At 41.7% G+C, this 21,484-nt stretch overlaps 1 protein-coding gene across 2 annotated transcripts; it reads left to right on the forward strand.

The window, feature by feature from the left end:
- The first annotated feature begins 830 nt into the window (after positions 1–830).
- On the forward strand, positions 831–21,035 carry Top3beta (DNA topoisomerase 3-beta). Of its 2 annotated transcripts, none has more exons than XM_028303032.1 (15): positions 831–1,012; positions 1,093–1,382; positions 1,612–1,831; positions 2,094–2,340; positions 2,511–2,628; positions 2,974–3,056; positions 4,027–4,163; positions 5,558–5,745; positions 6,526–6,642; positions 8,059–8,214; positions 8,922–9,176; positions 10,342–10,529; positions 10,939–11,091; positions 11,697–11,877; positions 20,793–21,035. In XM_028303032.1, exons 1-15 carry the CDS (start codon positions 922–924, stop codon positions 20,925–20,927), a joined length of 2,559 nt encoding a protein of 852 aa, XP_028158833.1. In that variant the 5' UTR covers positions 831–921; the 3' UTR covers positions 20,928–21,035. The 2 variants fall into 2 exon arrangements, with proteins under 2 accessions (XP_028158833.1, XP_028158834.1); XM_028303033.1 differs by lacking the exons at positions 8,922–9,176; positions 10,342–10,529; positions 10,939–11,091; positions 11,697–11,877 and adding exons at positions 15,993–16,247; positions 17,882–18,069; positions 18,480–18,632; positions 19,564–19,744.
- The last annotated feature ends 449 nt before the right edge of the window (positions 21,036–21,484 follow it).

Below are 21,484 nucleotides of genomic sequence, written 5' to 3' on the forward strand. Positions count from 1 at the left end.
GTAGACGTTCTGTTGTCTAGTTTTAGTTATTATCTTGCTGTGTACCTACTTGCATCGAATAAATATTTTTCTTTCTTTCTTTCTTTTTTTCTCTTGATATGATTAAGATAAAAACTGGTCTGACAACGCCACTCTTGTGGCGGAGTTTTGGGCTGACACTGTGTCGGTTAGTTGTCGACACGAAAAAAAGAAAGAAGAAGATAAAACTCAATAAACTAATTTTCACTGTTTATTGTTAATAAACTTGCAATTTGTAAACTAGTAAAAAAAACCTTCAAACTTTGAACTTGGAACAGGGCTTTAGTCCAGCTGTGGATATCGTTTGGCTGGTTGAAATGAACAAAAAAACTTTTTTCAGCGCGAGTTTTTCCCTACACAACATGTCAAAATTCAACGAAATTGTTTGCACAAAACCTTTTTGTTTTTTTTTGCACCAATAATGTTTTTGCTTTTCATGCCTGGTAGAAACACGTATAGTTACAGAAAAGCAGCCCCACTTGGATCGAGTCGAAGGACAGGGTCCTAGACTCCTACATTATTTGTCATTTTGACTATATTATTATTTTCTTCGTCCGAACCGAACTCATTTTTTTGGTAAAAACAATGTTTTGTCAAGTCTGTACAAGTCTGGACGAGAGGTAGGTACCTACAGTTTGAATTTTATTACTATAGACGGTGCTTGTAATAAAGAAACATAATATTTCAGAACCAAAGTTTCGTGAATGTGCTTTTTTTAATGTTTAAAAAAAGTCACTAAATAAATGGTAGAAATTGTGTTTTTCTTGTGAAAGCACTAAATTACAAATGTCAAAATTTATAAACGTCATGTCTGTTTCTGTTCTATAAATTTTATCGTGCGTGTGTTTTTGGATTCGTACACAATATTTTTATGAATCCCTCTGTAATTATTTTGAAATCATCATGAGAACTGCTTTGATGGTGGCTGAAAAGCCATCTTTAGCACAGAATCTTGCTAACATTCTTAGTAATGGCAAATCTAGTACCAATAAAGGTACTCGAATTCTATCGATTAGTTATTGGTTTATAATTCGCGTAATTGGGTGAATTTCTCTAATAAAACTTTACTTTTAGGTCAAAATGGAGCTTGTTCAGTTCATGAATGGAATGGCACTTTTAAAAATGAGCCAGTCCGGTTTAAAATGACTTCTGTTTGTGGGCATGTTATGGGTTTGGATTTTACCGGTAAATACAATAACTGGGATAAAGTGGATCCTGTGGAGCTGTTTAGTTGCCCGACGGAGAAGAAGGAAGCTATGCCTCGATTGAGAATACCCGCTTTCTTGGCACAAGAGGCCAGAGGATGTGATCTGCTGATACTTTGGCTTGATTGTGATAAAGAAGGAGAAAATATCTGCTTTGAGGTCAGTAGTTACAGAGAAAGTATAATTTACTAGCAATTCTATTTCTATTTATGTTTAACACCGAAATTATACTAAGTGTAGTAGTTTTCTAGTTAGAATATCAATGCTAAGTATTACTGAATTAGATTTTAGTGTGTACCTTAGTAACAGCTATTTTTGCCTATGGATAGAAAAAGCTATTGCTGTCAATTGTATTGTGTTGACAATAAATTGTTATTAAACTTTTCAGGTCATGAGTTGTGTCCAGGGTTATCTGAAGAACGATGTAAACTCACCCCTAGTGACGTATCGAGCTCACTTCTCCGCCATCACCGATAAAGACATTAAAGCAGCCATGATGAACTTGGGCAGGCCCAATGAGAACCAGTCACGGTGTGTAGATGCTCGTCAAGAGTTGGATCTACGGATTGGGTGTGCGTTTACTAGATTCCAGACTAAGTATTTTCAAGGTAAGTTAATGCATCAATAAAAAAAACAAGTAAAGTTGTTGATGTATCTCTTGTTGTATATGGTTTTTGGACCTTTATTTATTCACTTATGATAAGTGAATAAAGTTCAAATTATTGTGACAATATAATATAGGATAAAGAGTTAAATCAGTAAAAAAAGATTTAAAATAAATTTTAGGGCTATATTTTTACTCTCTTATAAAGGGTTTATACTTCCTACTTGTACTAAACATTGTGTATTATCAAATTCNCCAAATTCTAGGTAGATATGGTGATCTAGATGCCTCACTGATATCCTACGGGCCATGCCAAACTCCAACTCTTGGGTTCTGCGTCCAACGGCACGATGAGATTCAGACGTTCAAGCCGGAGTCTTTCTGGGTGCTCCGAGTGACTGCTTCTACCTCTGAGGGCAGAGAACTGCCTCTAGAATGGAAGAGAGTGAGGTCTTTTGAGAGGGATATTGCGAATATGTTCCTTGCTGGCATCAAGGAAATAAAAGAAGCTTTGTAAGTTAATCTACTTAATAATTGTAACGAAAATAATAATTTTAAATTGTAAAATTTCACTTCCTGCTTGTATAATAATTAAGGCTCAAAGGCAATAAATAAATAATTGGGCAATACAGTATTTAAGTTACTTGCAATAGTTGTTTAAACGTTAATATCTTTTTGTTTAGGGTGGTGAATGTTCAAGCAAAAGAAAAAATCAAAGCTCGTCCAGTTGCTTTGAATACTGTGGAGCTGATGAGAGTGGCCAGTGCGGGACTTGGAATGGGACCTCATCATGCTATGCAGGTTAGTTTTAGGTTCAGAGTTCAGTGTATGGTACGAAATGTTGCAATACCCTGTAAATGATGCATGTTTGATTAAGTTTATAATTACAGCCAACAAAAATGAATTTACTTATCGTTATTTAAGCCGAATGACGTCCACTGAAGGACAAAGGCTTCCTCTAAGGATTTCCACAAAGACCGATCCTACGCCGTCCGCTTCCAGGTGCGACCATCAACAGCTTTCAGAATTTACTCCTGTTTTTTAAAATGTAATGTAGATAGAAGAATTACGATTTTATATCTTGCACTTATAGTGTTTTGACTATGTATTTGTTATGTTTTTCTAAATAATTATTTGTGTTTATAGGTTGCTGAGAGGTTGTACACTCAAGGTTACATTTCGTATCCTCGTACTGAGACAAGCAGTTATCCAGAAAACTATGACTTGATGTAAGTTTTGGCTATCTTTCTATATTGCATAGTTTTTATATTCTTAGGTAGGTAAATTACCGAAACCTGAAACTGTAGAAATAAGGCTATGTTTTGATTATAAAGTAAAATTCATTCAGTTTGGAAACACGTAGATCCTGATTATCACTTTTCATCAGGTGAGATGCAGGCAGGCCAACAACTTCCTTGTTGTGGATAAAAAATGGCTATGTGAGAAATGACAATTTCCTATGAAACACTTGCTTTACTCTTTCCAAATAATGTTGACTACACTTTTCTAGATTTCTAAGTTAATAACGACAAGATTGTCGGCCGTTTGGTGTAGTGGTTCGAAACGGACTACTATTCCGGAGGTAGCAGGTTCGATTCCCGCACAGTACAAACATTTGTTTGCATGAACATATTTGTTTGTATTGGACTATGTATGTATTCTATGTATAATAAATAAGTATGTATTTACAAAAAAAAGTATTTAAGTATGTTTATATCCGTTTTCTAGTACCCATAGTACAAGCTTTGCTTAGTTTGGGACTAGAAGCGCAGTGTAAAATGTCCAAGGATATTTATTATTTACTAGCTGACCCGGCAAACTTTGTTCCGCCTTAATGGCAATAAATAAGCAGACTTTTTTTTAATTTCGAACGGGATAAAAAGTATCCTATGTCCTTCTCCTGGCTCTAAACTACCTCCCTGACAATTTTCAGCTAAATCGGTTCAGCCGTTCTTGAGTTATAAGTGGAGTAACTAACACGACTTTCTTTTATATATATAGATAAATAAGTATGTATTTACAAAAAAAAGTATTTAAGTGTGTTTATATCCGTTGTCTAGTACCCATAGTACAAGCTTTGCTTAGTTTGGGACTAGAAGCGCAGTGTAAAATGTCCAAGGATATTTATTATTTATTATTATTAGATACGTCACCAGGTTTCAAACCCATAACCGCAACATTAATTTGTTTTACCTCCAGTGGTACATTGAAGCAGCAGCAACACTCCAACAAATGGGGCGCAGAAGTCCGCGCTCTGATCGCGAATGGCATCAACCGCCCGAAGAAAGGACACGATGCAGGAGACCATCCTCCTATCACACCCATGAGGCATGCGAGTAAGTGATATCAGGCCTGTTCATCTCCGCGAGTTTACATCGAAAACAAAACAAGCACGATGGCACCCTACAGGATTACTATTCGACAAGGCCTCACATACGAGCGAGCATTGACTCACGCACGCGTATTCTTGTGTATGATGGAAAAAAATAAAGAAAATGATGTACTAAACACTGTGCAGTATTTAACTGCCTAAATAATAATAAAAAACAGAATGTACTTTTTTAAGTTGCCTGAAGACATTGAGAGGTAAATAAGTAATAAGTGGTTAATTCATGCATAATCAATCATGAATTTCCACCGCCATTTTCTGCAGTTTGGCACCTCACGTCACACATCATTATACCGAAGTCAGCCCTATAGCTTCGGCGCAGTACCGATCGCTGACGTTTGTCAACAAAATGGCGCTCGACTCTTGAGACAAGCTAAATTACACCATATTGTTATGACATTGAGCATACATTTTTTTAAATACCTTAGCGAAGAAAAACTTCTGTATGTAGTACTTATTATTATTCTGTGGTGATATACAGAAACTATGTGGTGATATACTATCGTCATATAACTATGATTTAGCCAAATGACAACCTTCCACTACAGGAAAAAGGCCTCCCCATAAGATTACCATAACGACCGGTCTTAAGTTGCCATCTGCATCCAAGTACTTTCCGCGACCTTCACCAGATCGTCGGTCCATCTAGTGGGGGGCCTGATCTCACTACGTCTCCCGACCCGTGGTCGCCACGAACGAACGCCGGTCGTCGTGGTTGAAACGAAAGACTATGATTATCGCGTAGATAGAGATGATGACATCATCTCATCTTCATTCATCCTCATCTACATCTTTTTCTTTATCATCATCATCATCATGATCGTTATCATCTTGTTTTCACGGCAGGAGTACAACCTCCTATATTTGACCAGAGACAAAATGGAGTATCGGGCCTATAGTGATTGCTAGGCTGTATAATATAGCAGTCATATAGTAATCATTTATAGGCTGATTACAGCAACTCACGTAATAATTTGCGGGGTTATTCCGAAAAACGTTTTCCGATGTTTCTTATGTTGTCATCTCTTTCACGCAAAGTGAGATTCCAGCATGAGCGACGGTGATAGATATACCCAAAACTACGTAAGTGTTTCAGAATAGCCCTGCAGTTCTCATCCAATCATCACTATCACTGCATACATAGTATAAAAATAAAGTCGCTTCGCTGTGTCTGTTCCTATGTATGCTTAAATCTTTAAAACTACGCAACGGATTGTGATGCGTTTTTTTTTATTAGATAGAGTGATTCACGAGGAAGGTTTAAAAAGTAAAAGTATTTTAGATACCTGTATTATAAACAAAAAAATGAAAAATAAATAAAAAATATTATTCTCTTTCCAGGCGAGAACGAACTAGAAGGTGACATGTGGCGTATCTACGACTACATAACGCGGCACTTCATAGCGACTCTCTCTAAGGACTGCAAGTACCTCAGCACCACCATAACATTTGAGATCGGTTCGGAGACGTTCTACTATACGGGGAATACCCTGGTTGAGGCTGGATACACCGAGATTATGCATTGGCAGGTGCGTTGTCATTTTTACGACGTTGACGATTGCTGAAAGACTTCAAAACTCTACTAAATAGACTGAGTTAATCCTGACTATCTGAAGGTCTAAATAGCAAAATGTTCTACAGCGCGAAACGTCTGATAAGCAGTAAGTGTAATTAGCAAAATGTCCACGCATTCTGCATGGACATTTTGAAATGGGACAANGCCTTTAGTTGACGATTGCTGAAAGGCTTCTATATTTTACTAAATAGACGGAGTTAATCCTCACGATCTGAAGGTCTAAATAGGAAAATGTTCTACAGCGAGAAACATTTTATGAGCTACTTTCCATTAACAAATGCCCAATTAGAAAAATATCAGCTATGATCTTTATAGCAACGTTTATTTAGCAGTTGACCAATTTAATCGAAGTGTAAGTACAGTTAAGATATCAAACCTACCGAACTACCGATACAGCCCTGTAGCTAAGTGTCAGCACCTTTATTTCAAAATAATCATGCCGGTGACTTGTACCTTGTTGTACCCGTGCGCGTCACCCGGCGACTTGTTGCAACATGTTTGCGACTGCACGCCTTGCCGAGTAAAAAATGTTGTTTTACCACGCAGTCACATAACTGGCCTCCTCCACTTTTGTGCTTTTGCACGCGTATGTCTCAATTTTCATTCATTTTGATAAAGCAAAAAATACGTGTCGGGCATTTTTGATAAATCAACTGACGGACTAATTCAAACTAAATATTTTTAATCAGAAAATCTCTAAATTGTAGGGTTAATCTTGTGTCGTGTGTCGCAGGCGTTTGGCAAGGACGAGTTCGTGCCGTTGCTGCAAGTGGACGAAGTACTTCGAGCGCACGACCACAGGCTCGTCGAGTGCCAGACTTCGCCTCCCGACTACCTTACCGAAGCAGAGGTGAGTGTACCTTATAGAGACAGTGGTGAGTGTACCTTACAGAGTCAGGGGTGAGTGTGCCTTACAGAGTTAAGAGTGAGTATACCTTACAGAGACAGTGGTGAGTGTACCTTACAGAGTCAGGGGTGAGTGTACCTTGGACGACGTGCTGCAAGTGCACGACTACAGGCTCGTCGAGTGCCAAACTTCGCCTCCCGACTACCTTACCGAAGCAGAGGTGAGTGTACCTTACAGAGACAGTGGTGAGTGTGCCTTACACAGTCAGGGGTGAGTGTACCTTGGACAACGTGCTGAGAGCGCACGACCACAGGCTCGTCGAGTGCCAGACTTCGCCTCCCGACTACCTTACCGAAGCAGAGGTGAGTGTACCTTATAGAGACAGTGGTGAGTTTACCTTACATAGTCAGGGGTGAGTTTACCTTACAGAGACAGTGGTGAGTGTACCTCACAGAGTCCGGGGTGAGTGAATCTTACAGAGTTAGGTGTGAGTGTACCTTACAGAGTCAGGTGTGAGTGTACCTCACAGAGTCAGGGATGAGTGTACCTTGCAGAGTCAGGGGTGAGTGTACCTTACAGTGTCAGGGGTGAGTGTACCTTACAGAGTCAGGGGTGAGTGTACCTCACAGAGTCAGGTGTAAGTGTACCTTACAGTGTCAGGGGTGAGTGTACCTTACAGAGTCAGGGGTGAGTGTACCTCACAGAGTTAGAGATGCGTGTACCTTGGACGACGTGCTGCGAACGTATGACTAGAAGCTCGTAGAATGCCAGACCTCGCCTCCCGATTACCTTACCGTAGCAGAGGTACATTTACCTTACAGAGTCAGGTTTTTACCTTATTGAGACATATGTAACCTAAACTGTACTTTGTCAAGGCAGACAATACTTTACTGAGTTACCTCCCGATTACTTTAGCGATTTGTTGTAAGTGTAACTTATTGAATCAGAAAAAAATACTTTATACTGAGCGCATCTATTTCCTTTACATTTTACATCATCATCATCATCATCATCTCAGCCATAGGATAGGATCCACTGCTGAACATAAGCCTCCCCCAATGTTTTCCATGTTGCCCGGTTGGTAGCGGCCAGGGTTTGTCACTCCAAAGTCCTCTCGTGCTTTCGTTTGTCGCCCCGTCGTTCTGTCGCGCTAACGTTCGTTGAGCTAATGTGCAGTCGCGCCATTGATTGTCGGCATAACGTACTGTCGCCACTACGTTTGTAGCAACTTTGTTTGTCGCAACTATGATATACACTCTTTATGATGTCGTCGGTCTCCTTTACATAGTATTTTATAATTTGTCATTCCTGGGGTCAAACTTGAGGCCATCCAGAGCGAGTACAGACTTGACTAAAACGTTAAAAAAACGATGTTAATCAAATCTTAGGTCAATAAATTAAACTCTTTTGTAATCTCAGGTCATCACCCTGATGGAGAAACACGGCATAGGCACTGACGCGTCAATCCCCGTTCACATCAACAACATCTGCCAGAGGAACTACGTCATCGTGGGCAGCGGCCGACGACTCGTGCCCACCAATCTTGGGATTGTCTTGGTACATGGGTACCAGAAGGTAATTTTTTATTTCTGGCGTTAAGAGTCTTCTATGTAAATATGTATTTTTAGAATAATTCCGGGTGAAGCTAGCTTCCACCTTCGGCCTGATCGTCACTTACCATCAGGTGAGATACAGGCCAAGAGCTTCCTCGTTGTGGATAAAAAAAAAATCGAACAAATAAGACAAAAATAAGTGTTATGTCTTTTGGAATTAGAGATTTGAAAAGCTTTAAAAGTTAAAATACTTTTTTAAACCACTATTTCATCTAATATAAAGTGATGATCAGGCCGAAGTTGGAAGCGAGAAGCCGACAGTCGTTACGTTATCGATACTATTTTCTTAGCGAGTTAACTCGATAGTATCGAATATCGATACTGTCTACAGTCCTTTCGATGTTCTAACTTTTAGAGGTCAACTACTGATGATATTCTGAATCATCAATGGTATTACTACCGTATAGTTCAATCCGCTGAAAACCCATTTTTGCTGAAAGATAAAATGAAATATGTATGCTCCTAAATGTTACATGCTGGATAAAGTAATTCTATTCTATTCTAACATCTCTGGTGACCGCTACCTATAACACCTCCGCGAACGCTGGTCATGTTAAACTTTTAATTCTACCACTGCTTTGAGACAATAATGTGGTGATTAGGCTAGAGCAGTAAAGAAGCATCATTTACATCGTAACATACCTCTAAAACTGCCTCATATTTCCCCAGATTGATCCAGAATTAGTCCTCCCAACAATGCGTTCAGCCGTCGAAGAGCAGCTAAACCTCATAGCCGTGGGCCAAGCGGACTTCCACGCCGTACTAGCTCATACTACGGAAATATTCCGTCGCAAGTTCCAGTACTTCGTACGGTCTATTGAAGCCATGGACCAGCTGTTCGAAGTCAGCTTTTCATCGCTGAAAGCCAGCGGTAAAGCGCTGTCTCGCTGCGGCAAGTGCAGGCGATACATGCGCTACATCCAGGTATTAAGTAGCTGCTACTTTATACTAACCCTTACTAATATTACTAACAATATAATAGTGTGACTGAGTGTTTGTTACGTCCTTATACGCAATGTCCGTTTGATAATTATGCCTGCACATCGAAAACATTGAATGAGTTTTGATAAATTTTTATAATTTGTATGAAAGGATATATTTGGCCATGGTAAATAAAGGAAGTTAAGTAGAGTATAAGGATGAATAATAGCTTGTTTAAATTGTTAAAAAGTTTTGATCCCGAGGGCACGTTAAATATGATCTGAGATTGAACGTTGTCCCCGCAAGTGACGGACTCGAATTAACAATAATTACCTCATTTTCCGTAATATTTTCCCAGTGAGTGTAAATGAACGAAATAATAAACAATATTGCATGGCTTAAAGTAAATTAGGATAAGGATAATCTAAATTTGAAACTTTTCACACTTGCTAAGGATATCAAAGGTAAGAGTTTTTATTTCATTGTCTAGGAAAGAATAACCTATATATAATATAACTAACAATACTAACAACTAACAAAGTATGTGGCACAAGTATTTTTGATATCTGATATACTCTTACTAACCTTAGTTGGTTCGATTGTATCGATTTACTAATGTAAAAACGTAACGTAACGTTTTACTAACGTAAAAAATAAGCATTTTACGAAAAAGTATGTATATTAATAAATACATACTTTTTCGTAAAATGCTTATTTTTTGTGGATTTAAACCTGTAATTGCAGTTCAAAATGTCTTTGAAAATCAAACATATTAAAGTCTTTACCTAATATTTTAACATAACGCTACCTGAAATAGACCTGGGGCCTAATTGCATAACTCAACATTTATCACGATTGCTTTCAATACGACAATTTTGGTACATTCATCATTGATCTTTAATGACAGTTGTCTCAGTCATTTGCTTTGCATAACAGATGTCCAGTGTAATATTAAACACTGGCTACAATGCAGTTGTAAAATGAAGATTTTATAGTCCGCATAGGTGCGTTTTTGCAACATAAAATTACAATCTTTAGACAATATTTTTCGGAGTAATCCACCAGATGTCTCTGAACAGTGTATGTCAAACTGATAGCGATGGACCAAATGCTGAGTTACCCAATTAGGTGGCCCCTTACTAGTATTAATTTGCCCTATTACTTGTAGGCCAAACCGGCGCGCCTGCACTGTTCCCACTGCGACGACACCTACGGCCTGCCTCAGAACGGCACGGTCCGTATATACCGCGAGCTGAAGTGTCCGCTGGATGACTTCGAACTGCTGTCCTGGTCTTCAGGGAATAAGGGGAAGAGCTTCCCTCTATGCCCGTATTGCTATAACCATCCGCCGTTCAGGTGAGTGTTTTGTAGGGTAGTAATAGTATTTCCAGCGCCTATAACTTATTACATAGTATCTATCGAAATAAATAATAAAGTTTCGTTAGCGTTACTTCGTTAGCACTTATTGGCACGCTGAAAATTTAAACTGATATTTTCATATTTTACGTGAGTGAGATCGTGGATGTTTATGAGAAATAGTGCTTCAGAAACGTCGTGACAGTTCCGTGATTTATTTGTTGTAACAGTGAAATAATCCTGACACTGACACACAAATGATATCCAGTGTCATCCAAAATAGGTTTCGTTTGACAGCTATTGGTTGTTGCTCTATTCCGAAAGAATATTAACTTTATGGATGTAGTTTAGGATGATACATTACTGTCCTATAAGTTGATGATGATGATGGTTCTGTTTTATCTTCCAGGGATATGAAGAAAGGCTTCGGATGCAATTCCTGCACGCATCCCACCTGCCCTTATGGCGTGAACTCCACCGGCGTGTCGGGCTGCGTCGAATGCGATAATGGCGTTTTGGTTCTGGACCCTTCGGCGCCCAAGTGGAAGCTGGCCTGCAACCGGTAAGGCTCCATAGGTCCTGGATTTGAGTTTCAGTTGAGTGAGACATACTCGTACATAGTGTAAAATCACTTGATGCTGTTTTGTTAGTAGTTTGGTTAGGTGTAGGCTGAAATCAACCTGATTGTACGAAAAGAAATATCATTCCATGCTTTGGGTGTCACCATGAGGCATGGATATAACCGAGCCAAAGACCCCTAGTGCGATTCATAAAGACTGTCACCAGGGTTGTAACTCATCAAGCTACAGTGTTGTAACAACACACATGATAAAAAAATCTGTGAGCACATTATTATTATAGACAATCTTTTGAAAGAAGGCTAGACAACTATATTATTTTATGTGGTAAAGCCTGGTCTCCGAGCACGTAGAATTTTGTCCAATGACCCCAAGCCAAATCTCTAAACCCATCCTTATCGCTCGCGCGTTATTATGTTGCTGTTGCGCTCGCACACTCACTGCGGGCGCCCGTCGCACAGTCGTGACAGCAATATAATTACGCGCGAGAGACAAGGATGGGTAGCTTGGGGTCATTGGACAAAATTCTACGTGCTCGGCGACCAGACTATAGATGATACCCCATAGTAAATCCGACGTTTTGTTCCAGGTGTGACGTCATAATCAACATATTCGAAGAAGCCACACGCGTGACTGTTTGCGATCAGCCATGTTCAGCTTGTGGGGCCCAACTGGTCACTGTGGAATACCGCGCTGAGAAAACCAGGCTCCCTGCGGCTCTTACCGAGATGACTGCCTGTTTGTACTGCGAGCCCACATTTAGTGCTCTGGTGAGTAGAAAAGCAGACTTTATGGCGACAGGAATAAGCGAGTGTTTAGCTTGGCGCGTCCTACTATTCGTACTATTAGTTTCGTAGTCGGTGAGTAGAAACTAGGCTCTATAGCGTTGGTAATAAGAAGGCGTTTGGCGTGGAGTACCGAGCTGAGAAAACCAGGCTCCCTGCGGCTCTTACTGAGATGACTGCCTGCTTGTACTGCGAGCCCACATTTAGTGCTTTGGTGAGTAGAAAACCAGATTTTATGGCGACAGGAATAAAGGAGTATTTTCAGCGGGACAGTTCATTCCAAAAAAAGGGAGTGTCTATCGTAGCGCACCCTACTATTATAGTTTCGTGTTCCGGTGAGCTAGACTAGGCTCTATAGAATTGGTGATAAGAAGGTGTTTGGCGTGGAATATCGTGCTGAGAAAACCAGGCTCCCTGCGGCTCTTACTGAGATGACTGCCTGCTTGTACTGCGAGCCCACATTTAGTGCTCTGGTGAGTAGAAAACCAGGCTCCCTGCGGCTCTTACTGAGATGACTGCCTGCTTGAACTGCGAGCCCACATTTAGTGCTCTGGTGAGTAGAAAAGCAGACTTTATGGTTACAGAAATAAGGGAGAATTTTCAGCGGGACAGTCCATCCCAAAAAAAGGGAGTGTCTATCGTACCCTACTATTATAGTTTCGTGTTCCGGTGAGCAAGACTAGGCTCTATACAATTGGTGATAAGAAGGTGTTTGGCGTGGAGTATCGTGCTGAGAAAACCAGGCTCCCTGCGGCTCTTACTGAGATGACTGCCTGTTTGTACTGCGAGCCCACATTTAGTGCTTTGGTGAGTAGAAAACCAGATTTTATGGCGATAGGAATAAGGGAGTATTTTTAAGCGGGACAGTGCATCCCAAAAAAAGGGAGTGTATCGTAGCGCACCCTACTATTATAGTTTCATGTTTCGGTGAGTTCTGCTCACTAGCTCTGGTGACTAGGCTTTATAGCGTTGGCGATAAGATGGCGTGTGGAGTACCGCGCCAAGAAAACCAGGCTCCCTGCGGCTCTTACTGAGATGACTGCCTGCTTGTACTGCGAGCCCACATTCAGTGCTCTGGTGAGTTGAAAACCAGACTTTATGGCGACAGGAATAAGCGAGTGTTTAGCTTGGCGCGTCCTACTATTCGTACTATAGTTTCGTAGTCGGTGAGTAGAAACTAGGCTCTATAGCGTTGGTGATAAGAAGGNTGCGAGCGCTCGACCACAGGCTCGTCGAGTGCCAGACCTCGCCTGCCGATTACCTTACCGAAGCAGAGGTGAGTGTACCTTACAGAGACAGTGGTGAGTGTACCTTACAGTCAGTGGTGAGTCTACCTTACAGAGTCAGGGGTGAGTGTACCTTACAGTGTCAGGGGTGAGTGTACCTTACAGAGTCAGGGGTGAGTGTACCTCACAGAGTTAGGGATGCGTGTACCTTGGACGACGTGCTGCGAGCGCACGACCACAGGCTCGTCGAGTGCCAGACTTCGCCTCCCGCCCGACTACCTTACCGAAGCAGAGGTGAGTGTACCTTACAGAGACAGTGTTGAGTGTACCTTACAGAGTCAGAGGTGAGTGTACCTTGGACGACGTGCTGCGAGCGCTCGACCACAGGCTCGTCGAGTGCCAAACTTCGCCTCCCGACTACCTTACCGAAGCAGAGGTGAGTGTACCTTACAGAGACAGTGGTGAGTGTACCTTACAGAGTCAGGGCTGAGCGTACCTCAGAGTCCGGGGTGAGTGTACCTCACAGAGTCCGGGTGAGTGTACCTTACAGAGTCAGATGTGAGTGTACGTTACAGTGTCAGGGGTGAGTGTACCTTACAGAGTCAGGGCTGAGCGTACCTCACAGAGTCCGGGGTGAGTAAATCTTACAGAGTCAGGTGTGAGTGTACCTTACAGTCAGTGGTGAGTCTACCTCACAGAGGGGTGCGTGTACCTTACAGAGTCAGGGGTGAGTACCTTACAGAGTCAGGGGTGAGTACCTTACAGAGTCAGGGGTGAGTGTACCTTACAGAGACAGGGGTGAGTGTACCTTACAGAGTTAGGGGTGAGTGTACCTTACAGAGACAGTGGCGAGTGTACCTTACAGAGTCCGGGGTGAGTGTACCTCACAGAGTCCGGGGTGAGTGAATCTTACAGAGTTAGGTGTGAGTGTACCTTACAGAGTCAGGGGTGAGTGTACCTCACAGAGTCAGGGATGAGTGTACCTTGCAGAGTCAGGGGTGAGTGTACCTTACAGAGTCAGGTGTAAGTGTACCTTACAGTGTCAGGGGTGAGTGTACCTTACAGAGTCAGGGGTAAGTGTACCTCACAGAGTTAGGGATGCGTGTACCTTGGACGACGTGCTGCGAACGTATGACTAGAAGCTCGTAGAATGCCAGACCTCGCCTCCCGATTACCTTACCGAAGCAGAGGTACCTACACACGGCCACACTGTTAACTATCCATTTCCGTTTTTGCTCTCGCTCTAATCAAATGGTGATTCTTTGCGATAGAACGAGACGACATGAGAGGCAATGGATAGTTAACACTGTGGCCGATGGTACATTTACCTTATAGAGTCAAGTTTTTACCTTATTGAGACAGATGTAACCTAAACTGAACTTTGTCAAGGCAGACAATACTTTACGGATTTGCCTCCCGATTACTTTAGCGGTTTGTTGTAAGTGTGACTTATCGAGTCAGAAAAATCTACTTTACTGAGCCAGGTAACTGTACCGTGCTGAATCAGAGGTGGGTGTACCTTACCGAGTCGTAGGGGAGTGTACTTTACCGAATCAAGAGGGGAGTATACCTTACTTTTGATTCGAGTTTCAACGTTCTGTGGATTGAACCAGCACCTTTTAGACCGAGTACAGACCCTACCGACCAAAAAACTATACTGAACAAAGTGTACTGTAACCTCAGGTCATCATGCTGATGGACAAAATGCATAGGGACCAACGCATCTATCTCCTTTACATCGTTCGTTCGTTTCAGCCAATTGACGTTCACTGCTGGACAAAGGCCTCCCCCAAGGTTTTCCACAATGAACGTTCCTGTGCTGCCCGCATTCAGGCTCTTCCCGCGACCAGATCGTCGGTCCACCTAGTCCTAGGTCCGCCACTCGAGAACTTTTGTGCCCCAACGGCCATCGTCTCTATGAGCTATGTGCCCCGCCCACTGCCATTTGATTTTAGCGATTCTGCGACCTCCTTTACATAGTATTTTATAATTTGTCATTCCTGGGGATCAAACTTAGGGCCATCCAGAATGAGTACAGACCTGATTAAAACGATACTGATCAAAGTGTGTTGTAATATTAGATAAATAAACATACTATCGCTATTACAGGTCATCACCTTGATGGAGAAACACGGCATAGGCACCGACGCGTCAATCCCCGTTCACATCAACAACATCTGCCAGAGGAACTACGTCATCGTGGGCAGCGGCCGACGACTCGTGCCCACCAATCTTGGGATTGTCTTGGTGCATGGCTACCAGAAGGTAATTATTAATTTTTTTCTGGCGTTAAGAGTCTTCTATGTAAATATGTATTTTTAAAATAATTCCGGGTGAAGCTAGCTTCCACCTTTTCGGCCTGATCGTCACTTACCATCAGGTGAGATACAGGCCAAGAGCTTCCTCGTTGTGGATAAAAAAAAAATTGAACAAATAAGACAAAAATAAGTGTTATGTCTTTTGGAATTAGAGATTTGAAAAGCGCTTTAAAGCTTTAAAAGTTAAAATACTTTTTTAAACCACTATTTCATCTAATGGAAAGTGATCGATACTATTTTCTTAACAAGTTAACTCGATAGTATCGATACTGTCTACAGTCCTTTTGATGTCCTAACTTTTAGAGGTCAACTACTGATAATATCCTGAACTATCAATAACTACCGAAATTTTGCCATCTCAGCCGTCCCACGTTTGCCTTCTGTCCCATAAAAATATCTTTAGTGACCGCTACCTACCACTCCACCGCGAAGGTCCCGATATAATTTTAACTCTACCACTGCTTCGAAAAAATAAGGCAGTGAGTAGGCCAGCGCAGTGAGAAAACATTTTTTTTACATCGTTACATACCTCTAAAACTGCCTCAAATTTCCCCAGATCGATCCAGAATTAGTCCTCCCAACAATGCGGTCAGCCGTCGAAGAGCAGCTAAACCTCATAGCTGTAGGCCAAGCGGACTTCCACGCCGTATTAGCTCATACTACGGAAATATTCCGTCGCAAGTTCCAGTACTTCGTACGGTCTATTGAAGCCATGGACCAGCTGTTCGAAGTCAGCTTCTCATCGCTGAAAGCAAGCGGAAAAGCGCTGTCTCGCTGCGGCAAGTGCAGGCGATACATGCGCTACATCCAGGTATTAAGTAGCTGCTACTTTATACTAACCCTTACTAATATTACTAACAATATAATAGTGTGACTGAGTGTTTGTTACGTCGTTATACGTGATGTCCGTTTGATAATTGTGCCTGCACATCGAAAACATGGAATGAGTTTTGATATTTTTTTTATAATTTGTATGAAAGGATATATTTTGCTATGATAAATAAAGGAAGTATTCGTTGCCTGCTGCTGTCTTTCCCGAAAACTATAATTCGGGCCTTTTCAAGGCGAGAGTGAAGGGCAGATATGTACCATCCTATACTGCATCCCACTTAACATCAGGTGCGATTGTGGTCAAATACCTGCCTTGTTTTGCATAAAAAAAGTTAATTAAGTAGAGTATAAGGATGAAGAATAGCTTGTTTAAATTATTATAAAGTTTCGATCCCGATGGCACGTTAAAATATTATCTGAGATTGAACGATGTCCCCGCAAGTGACGGACTCGAATTAACAATAATTACCTCATTTTCCGTAATATTTTCCCAGTGAGTGTAAATGTACGAAATTATAAACAACTAGCTGACCCGGCGAACTTCGTACCGCCTTAACGTAGAGATTTTCTTAATATTTTTTTCCGTAAGAACCATCCTTGGACTTCCACAAACATTTAAAAAAAAGAATTATCGAAATCGGTTCAGCCGTTCACACGTGATGCCGTGACAACGCGAAACGGGTTTCATTTTTATATATATAGATATTGCATGGCATATAGTTAGTAAACTAGGGTAAGGATAATCTAAATTTGAAACTTTTCACACTTGCAAAGGATATCAAAGGTAAGAGTTTTTATTTCATTGCCTAGGACAACATAACATTATCAACACTAATAATACTAACCACTAACCAAAAACATGTGAAATATATTTTTGATTTCTGATATAGTCTAATACTAACCTAAGTTCGATAGGATTGATTGACATCAAAAATACTTTTCCTATAAAATGCTTGTTTTGTTGTGGATTTGTTTTTTTTTTTATCAAATCTGTAATTGCAGTTTAAAATGTCTGAATATAAAGTATACTAAAATATTTTTACAGAATATTTCCACATAACGCTATCTTCAATAGACCTGGGGCCTAATTGCATAACTCAATATTTGTCACGATCGCTTTCAATACGACAATCTATATCACCGTCGCTCATACTGGCATCTCGCTTTGCGTGAAAGTGATAGCAACATTTGGAACTTCGTAAACGTTTTTCCTAACCCGCCAGACATAACGATATAGAGATGCCAACTAATGCCGAGTTCGAAACTCAGTGTCGTATTAGAAATTCACACACAAAAAGAAATCAAAATATTATGTGCTCATTATCCACTGCGGTATCAGTACTCAATCTTCGAATAATCTTTAGTACTACGCAAGCTGTTTACATTATGACGTCGCTGCTGGCATCATTGCTTTTACGAGCAATGTGTTCCGTATTTGGGCATATTGCTGCGACACCGGCCCCGCCCCCTTATCACATCTACTTGTAGTTTCTGTGATCTGTGCCGCCAGATGTCTATTTTACAGTGTATGTCAAACTGAAAGCGATAGACATAATGCTGAGTTACCCAATTAGGTGGCCCCTTACTAGTATTAATTTGCCCTATTACTTGTAGGCCAAACCGGCGCGCCTGCACTGTTCCCACTGTGACGACACCTACGGACTGCCTCAGAACGGCACGGTCCGTATATACCGCGAGCTGAAGTGTCCGCTGGATGACTTCGAACTGCTGTCCTGGTCTTCAGGGAATAAGGGGAAGAGCTTCCCTCTATGCCCGTATTGTTATAACCATCCGCCGTTCAGGTGAGTGTTTTATAGGGCAGTATATTCTTTACAGCGCCTATAACTTATTACATGGTATCTATCGAAATAAATAATAAAGTTTCGTTAGCGTTACTTCGTTAGCACTTATTGGCACGCTGAAAATTTAAACTGTGATATTTTCAGATTTTATGTGAGTGAAATCGTGGATTTTTATGAGAAATAGTGCTTCAGAAACGTCGTGACAGTTCCGTGATTTATTTGTTGTAACAGTGAAATAATCCTGACACTGACACACAAATGATATCCAGTGTCATCCAAAATAGAATTCGTTTGACAGCTCGTGGTTGTTGCTCTATTCCGAAGGAATATTAACTTTATGGATGTAGTTTAGGATGATGCATTACTGTCCTATAAGTTGATGATGATGATGGTTCTGTTTTATCTTCCAGGGATATGAAGAAAGGCTTCGGATGCAATTCCTGCACGCATCCCACCTGCCCTTATGGCGTCAATTCCACCGGCGTGTCGGGCTGCGTCGAATGCGATAATGGCGTTTTGGTTCTGGATCCTTCGGCGCCCAAGTGGAAGCTGGCCTGCAACCGGTAAGGCTCCATGGATCCTGGATTTGACTCTCAGTTTATTATTATTATTATTTATTGACAAAGATCTACCAACAACACATCTTTACATAAACAAGTAATGCATGCAATGATGACAAGACCAAAAGATGTGTGTACAGCTTACATACAAAATAAAAACTTGATGACCGAAAGTACAATACTAAAATATTATGTTTAAATTAGATTAATAGTTAAATTACATTCCACTTATCTAAACATTTCTTCCTAAATGAGTGCACGCAATCATGAAAGATGTCGATGTCGCTATCTTTTAAATCGTTGTATGTTTGCTTGCATACACCGATGTAGGAGAGCATACTTCCCCAGGTTAGTCTTACAATGAGGTAAGCTCAGTTGAGTGAGACATACTCGTACTTAGTGTAAAATGAGTTGATGTTGGTTAGGTGTAGGCTGAAATCAACGTGATTGTACGAAAAGAAATATCATTCTATGCTTTGGGTGTCACCTTGAGGCATGGGTCGGTTAAGCCAAATTGGACCCCTAGTGCGATTCATAAAGACTGTCATCAGGTTTGTAACTCATCAAGCAACTGTGTTGTTACAACACACATGATAGAAAAAATCTGCGAGCACATATTATTATAGAAAAAAAAATTAAAAGAAGGGTAGACAACTATATTATTTTTATGTGGTAAAGCCCGTTCTCCGAGCACGTAGAATTTTGTCCAATGACCCCAAGCTAAATCCCTAAACCCATCCTTATCGCTCGCGCGTTATTATGTTGCTATCGCGCTCGCACACTCACTGCGGGCGCCCGTCGCACAATCATGACAGCAATATAATTACGCGCGAGCGACAAGGATGGGTAGCTTGGGGTCATTGGACAAAATTCTACGTGCTCGGCGACCAGACTATAGATGATACCCCATAGTAAATCCGACGTTTTGTTCCAGGTGTGACGTCATAATCAACATATTCGAAGAAGCCACACGCGTGACGGTTTGCGATCAGCCATGTTCAGCTTGTGGGGCCCAACTGGTCACTGTGGAATACCGCGCTGAGAAAACCAGGCTCCCTGCGGCTCTTACTGAGATGACTGCCTGCTTGTACTGCGAGCCTACATTTAGTGCTTTGGTGAGTAGCAAACTAAAGCCCGGTCACCGAGCACGTAGAAATTCTACGTGCTCGGCGCGTGGACTACATTATCTACATATTTTACGGAACCCAATTTTTTTCCAAAATAAAATTTAGCCTATGTTACTCGTGGATAATGTAGCTTTCGAATGGAGAAATAATTTTTAAAAACGGTCCAGTAGTTTTTGAGCCTATTTATTACAACCAAACAAACAAACAAAGTTTTCCTCTTTATAATATTAGTGTAGATTGGTGATAGGGTGGTGTTTAGGCCAGCACTACCTACTTATCGTTAACAGCCCACCTTCAGCGCTCAGTTGAGCAGAAAACTAGTCTCCATAATGTCGGTGCTAGGGCTGCGTTTAGCGTGATTAGTCTTAACTCGTTGGTGGAGCATTGCTCTGAGAAAACTAGGCTCACTGCAGCTCTTATTAGATGACCATATTGCCGCCTCTTGTACTGCGAGCCAACCTTTAGGTTGACCCTTCTGGTGAGCAGAAAACTAGTTTTTGTAGTGTTACTGGCAGGGCAGTTTGTAACGTGACATTCAATCAGGTCTCAAAAACCACCAGAATGCGGTGTGAGCCCACCTTTAGCACTCTTATGAGCAGCAAACTAGGCTCTGCGTTTAGCGTGACACGCCTTGCCTACATAATATGTCTATAGATAAGAATTCCAGATATTATTCACGTCAATATTCTATTAAAGGACATTATCCAAGTTGTTGCGAAGTAAAAGGTACGATAGATTTCAATGTATCAGTGTCAATGTAGATCAGCCTGTTCATCATTTCAGCCATAGGCCTCCCCCAATGTTTTCCATGTTGATCGATTGGTAGCGGCCTGCGTCCAGCGCTTTGACGTCGTACGCTGCGTTTTCCGGTACGCGGCCTCCATTCCAGAACCTTTCTGCCCCATCGGCCGTCATTTCTGCGTACTATGTGCCCTGCCCATTGCCACTTCAGCTTGCTAATACGGATCTCTTCATTTCTGATTCTGAGATCAGCCTGTTCGTTTGGATTATAAAAATTGTATGCTAATGTTTACAGGTGGAGAAACACCGCGCGGTCGCTTCTCGCGCGCCGGCGGGTCGCGGACGCGGCGGGCGCGGGCCGCGTCCTGCCAAGCACCGCAACAAGCAGCCCAAGGACAAGATGGCGCAGCTCGCGGCTTACTTCGTGTAGCCTTCGGTACCTAACAACTGTTATTAACTTTATGTTTACTTATAAAGCCCGGCCGCCTAGCACGTAGAATTTCGTCCAATGACCCCAAGCTACCCATCCTTATCGCTCACGCGTAATTATATTGCTGTCGCGTTCGCACACTCACTGCGGCTGCCCGTCGCACAGTCTCGACAGCAATATAATTACGCGCGAGCGATAAGGATGGGTAGCTTGGGGTCATTGGACGAAATTCTACGTGCTCGGCGACCGGACTATAGATCGTTTCATCCACGAAAACGCGCCCCACCATTATTCCGCGAATGTTTGAGTGTTATCGGCACACGCTAAATTATCCATGAGTGCACACGCACACTACAATAATGTCGCTCGGATTGCTCGGATCAAACTCCCTGCATCTAGCGCTTCCCTCGACCTAAAATTGGTGATCGATCTATACACACTCGTTTGATGAAGGTACAGCCAGTGTCAAGTTCGTGACACCCAAAGTACTTATTGGCTACTTTGGGTGACACGAACTTGACGCTGACTGCACCTATTCGCAATACGTCATTGTTATG

This window comes from Ostrinia furnacalis, unplaced genomic scaffold, assembly GCF_004193835.3.
Source record: "Ostrinia furnacalis isolate ACB-3 unplaced genomic scaffold, ASM419383v2 OfSCF1172, whole genome shotgun sequence".
Lineage (NCBI taxonomy): Eukaryota > Metazoa > Arthropoda > Insecta > Lepidoptera > Crambidae > Ostrinia > Ostrinia furnacalis.